General features: G+C 39.5%; 1 protein-coding gene across 5 annotated transcripts in view; it reads left to right on the top strand.

Annotated features, from left to right (window-relative positions):
* The window catches only part of USP45 (ubiquitin specific peptidase 45), an 83,545-nt gene extending 77,644 nt beyond the window's left edge, over positions 1-5,901 (top strand). For 4 of the 5 annotated variants that reach the window (XM_008978087.4, XM_003824359.6, XM_034962582.3 and 1 more), the window contains 2 exons: positions 829-982; positions 2,369-5,901. In XM_008978087.4, coding sequence (XP_008976335.1) covers positions 829-982; positions 2,369-2,499 — 285 coding nt within the window. In that variant the 3' untranslated portion in view covers positions 2,500-5,901. The remainder of the gene's footprint in view (positions 1-828; positions 983-2,368) is intronic. The other variant, XM_008978088.5, reaches the window with a different exon arrangement.
* The last annotated feature ends 7,212 nt before the right edge of the window (positions 5,902-13,113 follow it).

Raw genomic sequence — 13,113 nt, 5'->3', positions numbered from 1 at the left:
GCAGCATTTAGAGATAGTCTACACTCCATTTTTCAAGCAGCATAATACTCTATTGTGTGGATGCATCATAGTTTATTCAACCAGTCCCCAATTTACAGACATTTTAATTCGTGTTTTGATATTACAGATAATCCTGCAATTAATAGTGTGGTACATGTCTTTTGACATTTTGCTCATGTATTTGTGGGATCAAATCCTAGAAAAAGGATTAATGAATCCAAGAGTAATACATACACAACTTAGCCTGATAACATGAAATATCCCTGCATAGGCCAGGCTCAGTGGCTTACGCCTGTAATCCCAGCGCTTTGGGAGGCCAAGGCAGGTGGATCACCTGAGGTCAAGAGTTTGAGACCAGCCTGTCCAACAAGGTAAAACCCTGTTTCTACTAAAAATACAAAAATTAGCTGGGCGTGGTGACAGACCCCTGTAATCCCAGCTACTTGGGAACGTGAGGCAGGAGAATTTCTTGAACCTGGGTGGCGGAGGTTGCAGTGAGCCGAGATCACACCATTGCACTCCAGCCTGGGTGACAGAGCGAGACTCCATCTCAAGAAAAAGAGAGAGAGAAAAAAAGAAACATCCCTGCATAGGGATTGTACCCTTTGCATTCCCATGTGCAATATGTGTGAGTGCTCTTTTCCCCACAAATCAGCCAACAGAGAACCTTGTTAAGGTTTTTCCATTTTGCCAGCCTAGTAAGTATGGAAAGTATCTCAATTTTACTATGCATTTTTCTTATGTTAAGCAGATATACATTTACTTACTTTTCCTTAAAACAGTATTTAACAAATTTTACTAATTTGGGTTTTTTTCTTTGTTTAAAAGAATGCCAGTGTGGGAGATAAAGTTCTCTACAGTCTCTATGGCATAGTGGAACATAGTGGCTCGATGAGAGAAGGCCACTACACTGCTTATGTGAAAGTGAGAACACCCTCCAGGAAATTATCGGAACATAACACTAAAAAGAAAAATGTGCCTGGTATGCCATCCTAAGTTTATTTTATTCTTAAAAACAAACGAATATGTGCTTCCTTTTCTGGGAGAGCTAAGTTATTATTTCATAGATGCCTCTAGTGGATTTGCTTGCTTGCTTTATTTTAACTTAATTGATTGATTGATTGATTGAGACAGAGTCTCAGTCATCCAAGCTGGAGTGCAGTGGCACAATCTTGGCTCACTGCAACCTCTGTCTCCTGGGTTCAAGTGATTCTTATGCCTCAGCCTCCTGAATAGCTGAGATTACAGGCACGTGCTACCACACGTGACTAATTTTTTATATTTTTAGTAGAGACGGGGTTTCGCCGTGTTGGCCAGGCTGGCCTCAAACTCCTGACCTCAAGTGATTTGCCCGCCTCGGCCTCCCAAAGTGCTGGGATTACAGAGCCACCATGCCCAGCCTCAACTGGATTCACCTTGAGAATTCCCTCTAGGAGTGCCTAGAAAATCTCAAATATTATGAAGACTGTACCCTTCTAGGTCATATGAGATGACATGGTATTTTAAGGTACTGAGTCATTGTGTATTATAGTGGAGTAGCATTTTATTTAACAATACCAAAAGTTTTTGAAGCCATATCAGATTGTCAGAAGAGTTGGAGTTGAAAATTTGCTGGCTTTGTTTATGGGTCATCCAACTAACTTTGCTTTTTTTGTTTTGTTTTTGAAATGAGGTCTCACTTTGTCACCCAGGCTGGATTGCAGTGGCAGGATCTCGGCTCACTGCAACCTCTGCCTTCCGGGTTCAAGCGATTCTCCTGCCTCAGCCTCCCAAGTACCTGGGACTCCAGGCGCCTGCCACCACACCCGGCTAATGTCTGTTGTTTTTTAAATTAGAGACGGGGTTTCACCATGTTGGCCGGGTTGGTCTCAAACTCCTGACCTCAAGTGATCCACCCACCTCAGCCTCCCCAAGTGCTGGGATTACAGGCATGAGCCACTGCGCTGGGCCAGACAGCATTATTAATTATACCTATAATATTAATGCTTTGAAAGAATTTGTTCTAATGAGAACACATGGACACAGGGAGGGGAACATCACACACTGGGCCTGTCGGGGGAGGGGGGCTAGGGGAGGGATAGCATTAGGAGAAATACGTAATGTAGATGACAGGTTGATGGGTGCAGCAAACCACCATGGCACATGTATACCTATGTAACAAACCACATTCTACACAGGTATTCCAGAACTTAAAAATATAATTAAAAAAAAAAAAGTTCTTTTTGGAAAATAACCCAAGAAAAAACAGACTTCTCAGGTAAAATTTGGCATTAGATAGAGTTTGTAATGAATATGTTATTGTTTGTAATTTAGAGTAAGAACCTAAAGCATACTTACTTTAAAATTGTACTTCTTTTTGTTTTGCTAGGTTTGAAAGCGGCTGATAGTGAATCAGCAGGCCAGTGGGTCCATGTTAGTGACACTTACGTACAGGTGGTTCCAGAATCAAGAGCGCTTAGTGCACAAGCCTACCTTCTTTTCTATGAAAGAGTATTATAACTATTAATGGTAATGATTATTTAGGTCATTTGTTTTTGAATGCCACAGTGATAACTATAATATATAATGTGCCTTTGTAGTCTTCCCTCTTCTGTAGGAATAGCATGTTCCTCAAATGGTCCTGAACTTTTTCACCATTTTGGTGAACCCTTTTAAAGTAAATTTACTCAATGCTTTAAAATTCATAGTCTTAAAATAAATGTGAATTTTGTTTCCAGGTATTTATTCTGGGGTACAAAAACCTCCCAGAATTTACAGTAGGAAAGGAAACACCTTTATGATGTGGCTTATTATTACAAGCATTCAGAAATGATGCTGGCTAAGTCAAATCATTCCTTGAGACAGTGATTCCTAAATGTAATGCCACCTTCCTGAACTCTCACATATTCTATATCATGGTTATTTTTAAAAATATATTTTTAGCCTTTTGTAACCTTAGTCTTGTTTTGAGCAATCATATTCCATGTTTTATGTGCTTTTATATTTTTATAATAAATATTAAAGTAAAACTATTAAAAATTGTTTATCCACGTACCACTTAACTTAAAATCATCTCAGGGCCATCTAGTGGTATATATGTGTACTACCATTTAGGAAACTGCTATAACACATAATTTCATGAAGTAACACCTAATACGGTGTAGTTCCCTGGTCATATTTTATACAATTCAACCATATAAAAGGGTGTCACTGTAATTTCAGTAGTGTGGGTTTACAAATAATCTGCTGGTTAGCTTATTACCTTGAGGTTTTGAAAAACTAGAATTATATTGAGGCATTTCATAAACATATCTCTTGCACCCTCTTCATGGTGGAGTTAAGGATAACTTGCAGGTGGTTGGCCAAGGCCCAATATAGATGATTATAACATTTAGAATTGGCAATTAGAAGTTGATAATCCATATAGGACCATAGGATAGCTTTGAAATATAAATTACCAAATTATATTTGTAAATGATAGAGAATTATATTCTTAACAGAAAAATATATACTTTTTCTACTTCTTGTAAATACTAAACACAGTTTTGGGGTTTTGAAATCACTTTGTCTTCAGCAAGCATCATTAATAAGTTCAGGTGAATTTAGCTTTTAATGGGGCATTAAGCTGGCATTTTTTATTTTCTTTTAAAATAAATAATAGCAAAAATATCATTTTCCCCTCTAGAATACAAATTATTGAGCTGTCAAAACTTGGCATGAAGAATATACTATTACTTAGGCTTAAATATCAAAAGATAATGGCTACTTCAGTGTCATATTGTTGAAATAGAAACAAAACTGCATGGTTCAAGCATCCTAATCATTAGTGCCAATGAATGATAGTGCAGGCAAGTGCCGGGTAAATGCCTAGTCCCACTTCATTCTCCTCCTGGGAAGAAAGGATAAGAATAGTGGCTGCAGATAATGTATGGAAATATTTAATCAAGACTGTCTTAAACACATAAGCATATATAATGTTATCAAGGTCACCAGTGCTGCCTTTTGATATATGGATGAACATAACTGTAATTAAAGACGGTAATAGTATACAAAATGCAGAGCTTAAAAATGTCATTGCATAAATTCTATTTTTAAGATGTTGAAATGTTAGTAGTGTTTTTCTTGATTTTTTAACAGTGAAATAATCAAGAAATATATCTTTAAGTTAATCTGCAAAGTCAGGCTGTGTTCTGTAAAAGGTATTTCACAGCATTTTCTGTTTAACTGTAATCTGTCATCATGGAGATCTCAGTACCAGAGCAGTGAATTTTTTGAAAAATATTGACTGTCTTTATTCAAGTCAGCCATCTTGGTAAGAGCAGTTTTCATCCCCCCACTGCCCAAATGTAAATATAGATCACCTAATTTTTCTTACAGAAAGATACTGTTAAGAGGCATGCACTTTTCATCGGATGGTCACTTGTTTCTTGTTTCAAAGACAAATATTTGGATAGATACCCATACTTGCTATGAGTCAGTCACAGTGCTGACACTATTTTAACATCATTTAAAATGGAAAGATCTACATAGATTTTTGACATTATTCCAGAAGTAACATGCAAGTAAGATATTTTTATTGTCATTTTCTTCATGTTAAAGGAGCTACTTATGAAATCTATTTTTTTATGGCCTAGAGTTTATGAGTGCTTTTTCCTTGTCTTCTGAAAATGGAATAAATTGGATTTTTGATACTTAAGAATTTCCTAAAGATAGCTTTTGTAACAGAGAAAGCATGTTAAATTACACATGGGTCTACCTTAAAATTTTTGTTATTGAGTATTTCCAAAGCACATTTGCAGGGATAGTAAATGTATATAGTAGCGAGTCTACTATAATAACAGTAGTTTCTGGATCACCTCAGGAAACAGTATAAATAAATAATAATGTTTACTTATCATCAACATAACTACCATAGTGTTTGAATGAATTAAAGTTTCATTAGCTTTATTTAGAAACTGGTTTACCCCAGCTTCCCGTTTTTTTCCAAATATAAAATGATAAAATATTGATTGTGCCAATATTGTCATTTAATGTTCTTAAAACTTGTGAAGACCACCTTTTTAGTTAGCTGAGAAGAGTGATAGTTGGTATCAATTTGTTAGCCAGGCATGGTGGCTCATGCTGTTGGGAGGCTGAGTGGGGAAGATGCTTGAGCCCAGGAGGTCAAGGTGCAGTGAACCATGATCACACCACTGCATTCCTGCAGAGTGACGGAGTGAGACCCTGTCTCAAAAATAAATAAAAAGAAGACAGTTGGTATCAATTCAAAGAATAGTTGATGCCTGTTCTCTTATTTTAAATGTACCAACAGAGCTATTTTACTGTATTTAATAGTTCTTAGCTTCCATGTGTGATGATTTTAATCAGTGATTTTATGCAATAGCTGAAGAAAATTTTCTGAAGATTAAGCTGTGAAATGTATCAACCCTCATCTAATTTTTGTAGTACAAAATGACATCCTGATTCCTTTTAAAAATTCACGTTTGTAATTTATTTTTCTGCATGTATTGATCAAATAAGCCTAAACCAAATATGTGCAATAAAATTGAGCCTTTAGATAGTATCTAGTGCATTGTTAAAAAAGATTATTTCTAGATATTTATGATGTTTTTGTTTACGTAGAAATCATGAATTCAAATCTGTTTAAAAGATGACCATATTTTCAATTTTGAGTAATACATATTATTCCTACTTTTTTTTTTTCTTTTGCCATGTTTCTAGAAAACAGCTGTGTAACTTATTGAGCGTTATTTTGGTGTTACTGTATAAAACATGCATAATAAATATTCTTATTTATCTCATGTTACAAGATTGGTCCTGGAATTTTCACAGTTTACGTTATTGACAGAATGTTTTATCAACAATGCATTTGCTTATGTCTTAGTCCACTCAGGCTGCTATAATAAAATACCATAAACTATGTGGTGTATTAACAAAAATTTATTTCTCACAGTTCTGGGAGCTGGGAACTTCAAGATCAAGGTGCCAGTAGACTTGGGGTCTGGTGAGGGCCCACTTCTGTTCATAAAGACAGTGCTTTCTTGCTGTGTCCTCACATGGGAAAAGTACAAGGCATCTCTGTGGGTCCTTTTTCATGCAGCCCATTCATGAGGGTTCCATCCTCATGACCTAATCACTTCTCAAAGGCCCTATCTCCAAATACCATCACATTTGGGATTTGTGAATGTTGTAGGGGACGTAAACCTTCAGTTCATAGCAGCTTTCTCAGCTATATTCAAAATACCCTACATGTTTTAGAAATTCTCTATTTCAAAACAGTTTATGGGCCACTTTACCTCAGATTTCAGTATCTACCAAGGACGATCATCTTCCTTTCAGGGGTTTCTTAAAAGGTGTATTACTTAGACAGGATAATTATTAAGACAAGGGTAAGGTCTTGCACCAGCAATTAAGAAATACTTTGCCTACCCATTTGTGTCTAAAATTCTTCCAGGTCATGAAGCTCTTTGAGATTATGATGAAAGTTAGAGACTATCTTTTATTTGTTTAGTCATTTAGTAAGTGTTTGTTAGGCCAGGCACAGTGGCTCATGCCTGTAATCCCAGCACTTTGGGTGGCCAAAGTGGGCAGATCACCTGAGACCAGGAGTTCGAGACCAGCCTGGCCAACATGACAAAAACCCATCTCTACTAAAAATACAAAAATTAGCTGGGCATGGTGGCACAGGGCTGTAATCCCTGCTACTTGGGAGGCTGAGGCAGGAGAATCGCTTGAACCCGGGAGGCAGAGGTTGCAGTGAGCCAAGATAGTACCACTGCACTCCAGCCTGGGTGACAGAGACTGTCTCAAAAAAAAAAAGTATTTGTTGAATACCTGTTGTGTGGTAGGTACTAGGCATACAGCAGTCAACATAAGAGCCAGAAATCTAAAAGGTGAGGAAATACACATTCTAAGAATGTAAGGAAAATTTATGTCAATGATAATGATATGGAGAAAAATCAAGCAATATGGACTCCCTATGAAGTCATGCAGAAATTAAGGTACAGGGGATGAAGATATCCTAGAGATAAAAGGCATGGTGATATTAGTACTGATATTCCTGAAAGAGAAAGCTGAGTGTTGTAGGAAGGATGGGGTTTTAATTCTGGGGCCCTCCCTTCTGGCAATATAGAGACGGAGAAGGGAAGTCTTAACATCTGTATGTTCCCAGAAAAATGTATCTCCCTAATTCTTGTATGTAATTTTGAAGGTTCATGGACACTTCTGAAGCCATTTCATACGTATTTTAAATTGCACCCAAGAAGAAATATCTGAGATGTTTGCATTCCCATATGTATTAGGATAGGCTGAGTTGTGCTGCAGTACAACCCCAAATCCCAGTGACTTAACACAAAAGTTATTTCTGGCACATCCGAAGTTCACTGTGAGTCTGCACAATCTGCAAAGGCAACTGATCTCCAACTGGCGATTCTGGTAATCCAAGCTGATTCAGTCTGTGACTGTACCATTTCAATATGAGGTCTCCCCATTGTGGCAGAAGAATACAGCATTAAAAGATCTTGCACCAGCAATTAAGTTATTCATCTTGGATGTGTCTCTGACAACTCATTGGCCAGCAGTAATCACATGACCCTGCCTACATGCAAGGAAAGATGGGTAGGAAAGAGTCTCCCGTGGGCTTACAAAAAAAGGAGAATGGGATATGTGAATTTAAGAGAAGTCTCTACCACAATCCACCCTTCTGGTCACCAAATAGTTTTTTTTTTTTTCCCTTTATACACATGGAACACAGTGACTCTTAAGGGACCGGGGCCAAAAGTCCCATCAAGGTAAAGTTTTATCCTCCAAGACCAGGCTCTCTGGAAGTGCTATATCAGATTTGGATGTTTGCTCCTACTGTTCTGGAGACCCAGGAACCAAAAGGATATCTTCTGTTTTCCACATACTTAATGTACAGTGGTGGAACTGTATCTGCAATAAACATTCTGAATGGGGAAGAAGAATGGGAGACACAGTTAGGATCCCTAAGTCTAGGTATGGGGTATATTCATGATTAGGGTTCTTTTCTACCTCCTAGGAAGAATTCCCTTGTATATTGTTCTCTGTGACTCTAGAGTCCAACCTCTGGGAAAGTTTTGTTGGTTTTTTTTTTGTTTTTTTTTAATCTTCATGGCTACATCTGAAGAGCTACTGAGGGATATATATGCCAACTTTGGGAGTTGCACAGCTTTTTTGAGACCATTTCTTAGATGACTAGGGACTGTAATTTCTCTTAATTTGGAATAGCCACAAGTTGTTGTAGCCAAGGTTTGTGTGTGTTTTTAATACAATTCTTAAAATTTTAGTAGGCTTCTCATCTGTAGATAGATTTGAAGGGGTGGGTTGCCCCTCCACACCTGTGGGTGTTTCTCGTAAGGTGGGACGAGAGACTTAGGAAAGAAAAAGACACAGAGACAAAGAAATAAGGGGACCCGGGGAACCAGCATTCAGCATATGGAGGATCCCGCCAGTCTCTGAGTTCCCTTAGTATTTATTCATCATTCGTGGGTGTTTCTCCTAGAGGGGGATGTGTCAGAGTCACAAGACAATTGTGGGGAGAGGGTCAGCAGACAAACACGTGAACAAAGGTCTTTGCATCATAGACAAGGTAAAGGATTAAGTGCTGTGCTTTTAGATATGCATACACATAAACATCTCAATGCCTTACAGAGCAGTATTGCTGCCCGCATGTCCCACCTCCAGCCCTAAGGCGGTTTTTCCCTATCTCAGTAGATGGAACGTACAATCGGGTTTTATACCGAGACATTCCATTGCCCAGGGACGGGCAGGAGACAGATGCCTTCCTCTTGTCTCAACTGCAAGAGGCATGCCTTCCTCTTATACTAATCCTCCTCAGCACAGACCCTTTACGGGTGTCAGGCTTGGGGGCGGTCAGGTCTTTCCCTTCCCACGAGGCCATATTTCAGACTATCACATGGGGAGAAACCTTGGACAATACCTGGCTTTCCTAGGCAGAGGTCCCTGCAGCCTTCCACAGTTTTTGTGTCCCTGGGTACTTGAGATTAGGGAGTGGTGATGACTCTTAAGGAGCGTGCTGCCTTCAAGCATCTGTTTAACAAAGCACATCTTGCACCGCCCTTAATCCATTTAACTCTGAGTTGACACAGCACATGTTTCAGAGAGCACGGGTTTGGGGGTACGGTTATGGATGAACAGAATCTCAAGGCAGAAGAATTTTTCTTAGTACAGAACAAAATGGAGTCTCCCATGTCTACTTCTTTCTACACAGACACAGTGACAATCTGATCTCTCTTGCTTTTCCCCACAAGTTTGAATCACAAAAGATTTTAGGTAAGAACAGGCAGTCATTGAACATAAGTTTACCTTACTTTCTCCAACCTGGCCTAAATGGACAATACCTGCATAAAGCCCAATGGGATCTATTGTTAAATAACTAAAGTATTATTTTATACCCTCATATTTCATTATACCAGATTCACTACTATCTAGGAAATGCTTAAGTAACTATATTAAGAATCAAAGAGTAGTCTGGGTGTGGTGGCTCACGCCTGTAATCCCAGCACTTTGAGAGGCTGAAGTGGGCAGATCATGAGGTCAAGAAATCGAGACCATCCTGGCCAACATGGTGAAACTCTGTCTCTACTAAAAATACAAAAATTAGCGGGGTGTGGTGGCATGCGCCTATAGTCCCAGCTACTTGGGAGGCTGAGGCAGGAGAATCGCTTGAACCCAGGAGGCAGAGGTTGCAGTGAGCCAAGATCACGCACGCCACTGCACTCCAGCCTGGCAACAGAGTGAGACTCCATCTCAAAAAAAAAAAAAAGTTGTAATTTGTAATGATGTGCCTGTAGCATACTAGCTTTAAATATTTTTCATCCTCCATTGTATTATGTGGTAAAATATATACAACATAAAATTTACCACTTTAACCATTTTTAGGTGTATAATTAGGGTCATTAAGTGCATTCACATTTCCAGAATTCTTTCATCATCCCAAACGGAAACTCTGTACCCATTAAACAGTAACTTCTCATTCCCGCCTTCTCCCAACTCCTGGGAACCTCTATTCTACTCTCCATCTGTGTGAATTTGCCCATTCTAGGCGCCTCATATAAGTGAAATTGTACAATATATGTCCTTTTGTGTCTGGTTTATTTCATCTTGCATGTTTTCAAGGTTTATCCATATTGTAGCATGTATCAGAATTTCATTCTCTTTTAAGGCTGAATAATATTCAATTGTATATATATACCACAGCTTTAAATTTTTATTAGGTTTTAAGATGGATGTGATATGGCACCTAATAACACTATAAAGGTTCAAATCTCAAGAAAGAGCAATAGTTCCTATTTCGATATATTTTCCACATATCATCTTACTTAGCTTATTTCCATTTTGCTTTAAGGATAATTTGTTTCTGTAATAATGGAAGGTGACATATCCTCCCCTAGAATTTTCTACTTCACTCCATTCATTCATTCATTCATTCATTCATTGAGACAGAGTCTCGCTGTGTAGCACAGGCTGGAGTGCAGTGGCACGATCTCGGCTCACTACAACTTCCACCTCCCGGGTTCAAGTGATTCTCGTGCCTCAGCCTCCTGAGTAGCTGGGCCACCACACCCAGCTAATTTTTGTATTTTTTTGTAGACAGTTTCCCCATGGTGGCCAGGCTAGTCTCAGACTCCTGGCCTCAGGTGATCCACCCTCCTTGGCCTCCCAAAGTGCTGGCATTACAGGCGTGAGCCACAGTGGCCAAATTTTCTACTTTAAACACTGAAAACAGAGGAAGTTAATAAAAATTTTAACCTATAAAGTCCCCTGGTTGTTAGTCATTAACAGCAGATTGTCAGATAAGACTGGTAAAACGATGGCTGCTAAGCATTTGATGATCCAGGCGCAGGATGATCAAACTGCAGCAGATCATGCACGTGACAGCTGCTTACATAGAAATTTAACACCACAACACACATTCTTAGAAAATTCTGTGTTGAAATACATATACTTACCCGATGTGTCCATAAGATCATAATGTTATGGGGAACTCTTAGAACAGAGTGGTTAGAGAAAGGGAACTGGAATTGGAACTGTAAAATTCATTTTCTGGTCTGGTAAACAGCAATTGCTGAGGGTGTCTCATTAAACTGGCACAAGGAACAAAATGTGAGGTATTTAATAATCCTCTCCACTTCACAATGCATTTCCAAAATGACTGGCCTACATTAGGATCATTGTTGAACATATTAATGCAAACATATAGCAGATGTAAAAATTTCTGTGTGCAAAGCAGATGCTGGCCACTTGGAGGGCAGAGGTGAGGGGGAAATCCCTTACCCGAAAATTGCCTCACCTTTACTAGGGAAACAAGCAAAGAATTACAATATGATTATAGAGAGTAGGAACATGACAGTTTCACTAGGCCAATCAGGTTTCTCTAAGAAGATAGAACATTCCTCTGATGAGAATGTTTCTCAGAGAATTAAACTTGAAAATCAGACCTGATGCAAAAAACTTGGAAAATGCACAAAATCACAGAGCAAAATTAGAGATTACTGATAACATGTGGTATATGTCCTTCTAGTTTTTGCTCCATACAGTGGTTTTTATTTATTTTATTCTTTTGAGACAGAGACTCACTCTGTTGCCCAGGCTGGAGTGCAGTGGCGGGATCTCGGCTCACTGCGACCTCTGACCCTGGGTTCAAGCAATTCTCCTGCCTCAGCCCCCCTAGTAGCTAGGATTACAGGCGCCTGCCACCACGCCCAGGTAATTTTTGTATTTTTAGTAGAGACGGGGTTTCACCATGTTGGCCAGGCTGGTCTTGAACTCCTGACCTCAAGTGATCTGCCCACCTCGGCCTCCCAAAGTGCTGGGATTACAGGTGGGAGCCACCACGCCCGGCCATACAGTGATTTTTTAAAATCAGACTGTCCAGTAGTCTTATTTGTGCTAAGTGGAAATTAGGGAAAGGGTCAGAGAAATAGGGATTTCCTTTTGCCTTCAGTAGTATCCTCATGAACCTGCGTCATGGTGTTGTTAGGTGTAATTAATGAAGGTTTCTCACAAGATAAAATGTTATTTTGAGGACCACGTCCGTGGATTGGAGGAAAGGCAGATGGTTAGCTAGTGACGACTTTATTATAATGCTAATTCAGGAGTATCTGGGTCTCTAGCGCTGAGAAAAACTGAATTTTCATGCAAAGGGCATCTATATTTTCACATCTGTATCTTTATCCATCTAGCTGTGCTCTTACTATTTTGTTTCTACGGTAATTTGCTATTTCTTTTGCACGACAATTGCCCAATGAAATAATTCAGATACTTCGTGCACTTTGTCACGCAAAAGTTTTCATGTCACTCTCTGGAAAGGCACTTCCCAAGATGTAGCTAATAAACACTGTATCTTTGGAACATTTTTGTTTTCCTTTTAACTTGTAGCTCCTAGCCTGGAAATTGATACTTTTGACACTTGAACGTTGTTCATATAAAAACACTGTGAAATCAACATACTGTCTTTGAGGAATGGCATTGCATGCGTCCTTTTGAGAAGCCATCTTGTAGTTGAAGGAAAGCAGCAGGACGGAAACCAGACTTCCCCCCCACGGTTCCCTAAAGGTCACGGATAAAGAATGAAAAACCGGGACTAGTCAAGCCAAGGAGAGAAGAGCAAGTGTTCCCGGAAGGGGGCGCGATGTGTTGAGGTTAACAAAGAGAAAGACAGCTGCGGGGTCAGCTAAGGTCTCCGCTTTCGCTACCGACCCAGACTGCTCACCTTCACAAACTCACGTTTTCCTCAAGCGGCACCCTCGGCAGCGCTCAAGTGAGAGTATTCCATCCTTGGAATACTCCGAGAAGGTTCGAGCCAGAAGCTGGATTGCCTGAAATGCCGCTTCCAGCGCACTAAGTAACTTGAACTGCGCTAAGCAACTGGCCAGAATTGGCTTGGTTTGGTTTGACCCTGGGGTTCCTCCGTAGTCTGTAAGTGGAGTTGCGAAGTCAACCCCTTCTCCAAGGCGGGAGTGTTTCTAGGAGGGAACATACTTCCCCTTAAAGGAAGATCACGTTGCTAAAGTAAAAAATTTGAAGGCGCCCTATGTGTAGAACACTTACGTTCTTGGCTTTCTGGCCACCATAAAGATGGGTCGGGAATGG

Source organism: Pan paniscus, chromosome 5 (assembly GCF_029289425.2).
Source record: "Pan paniscus chromosome 5, NHGRI_mPanPan1-v2.0_pri, whole genome shotgun sequence".
In the NCBI taxonomy this organism is placed as follows: Eukaryota; Metazoa; Chordata; class Mammalia; order Primates; family Hominidae; genus Pan; species Pan paniscus.
This window is presented reverse-complemented; position numbering and strand designations above follow the sequence as displayed.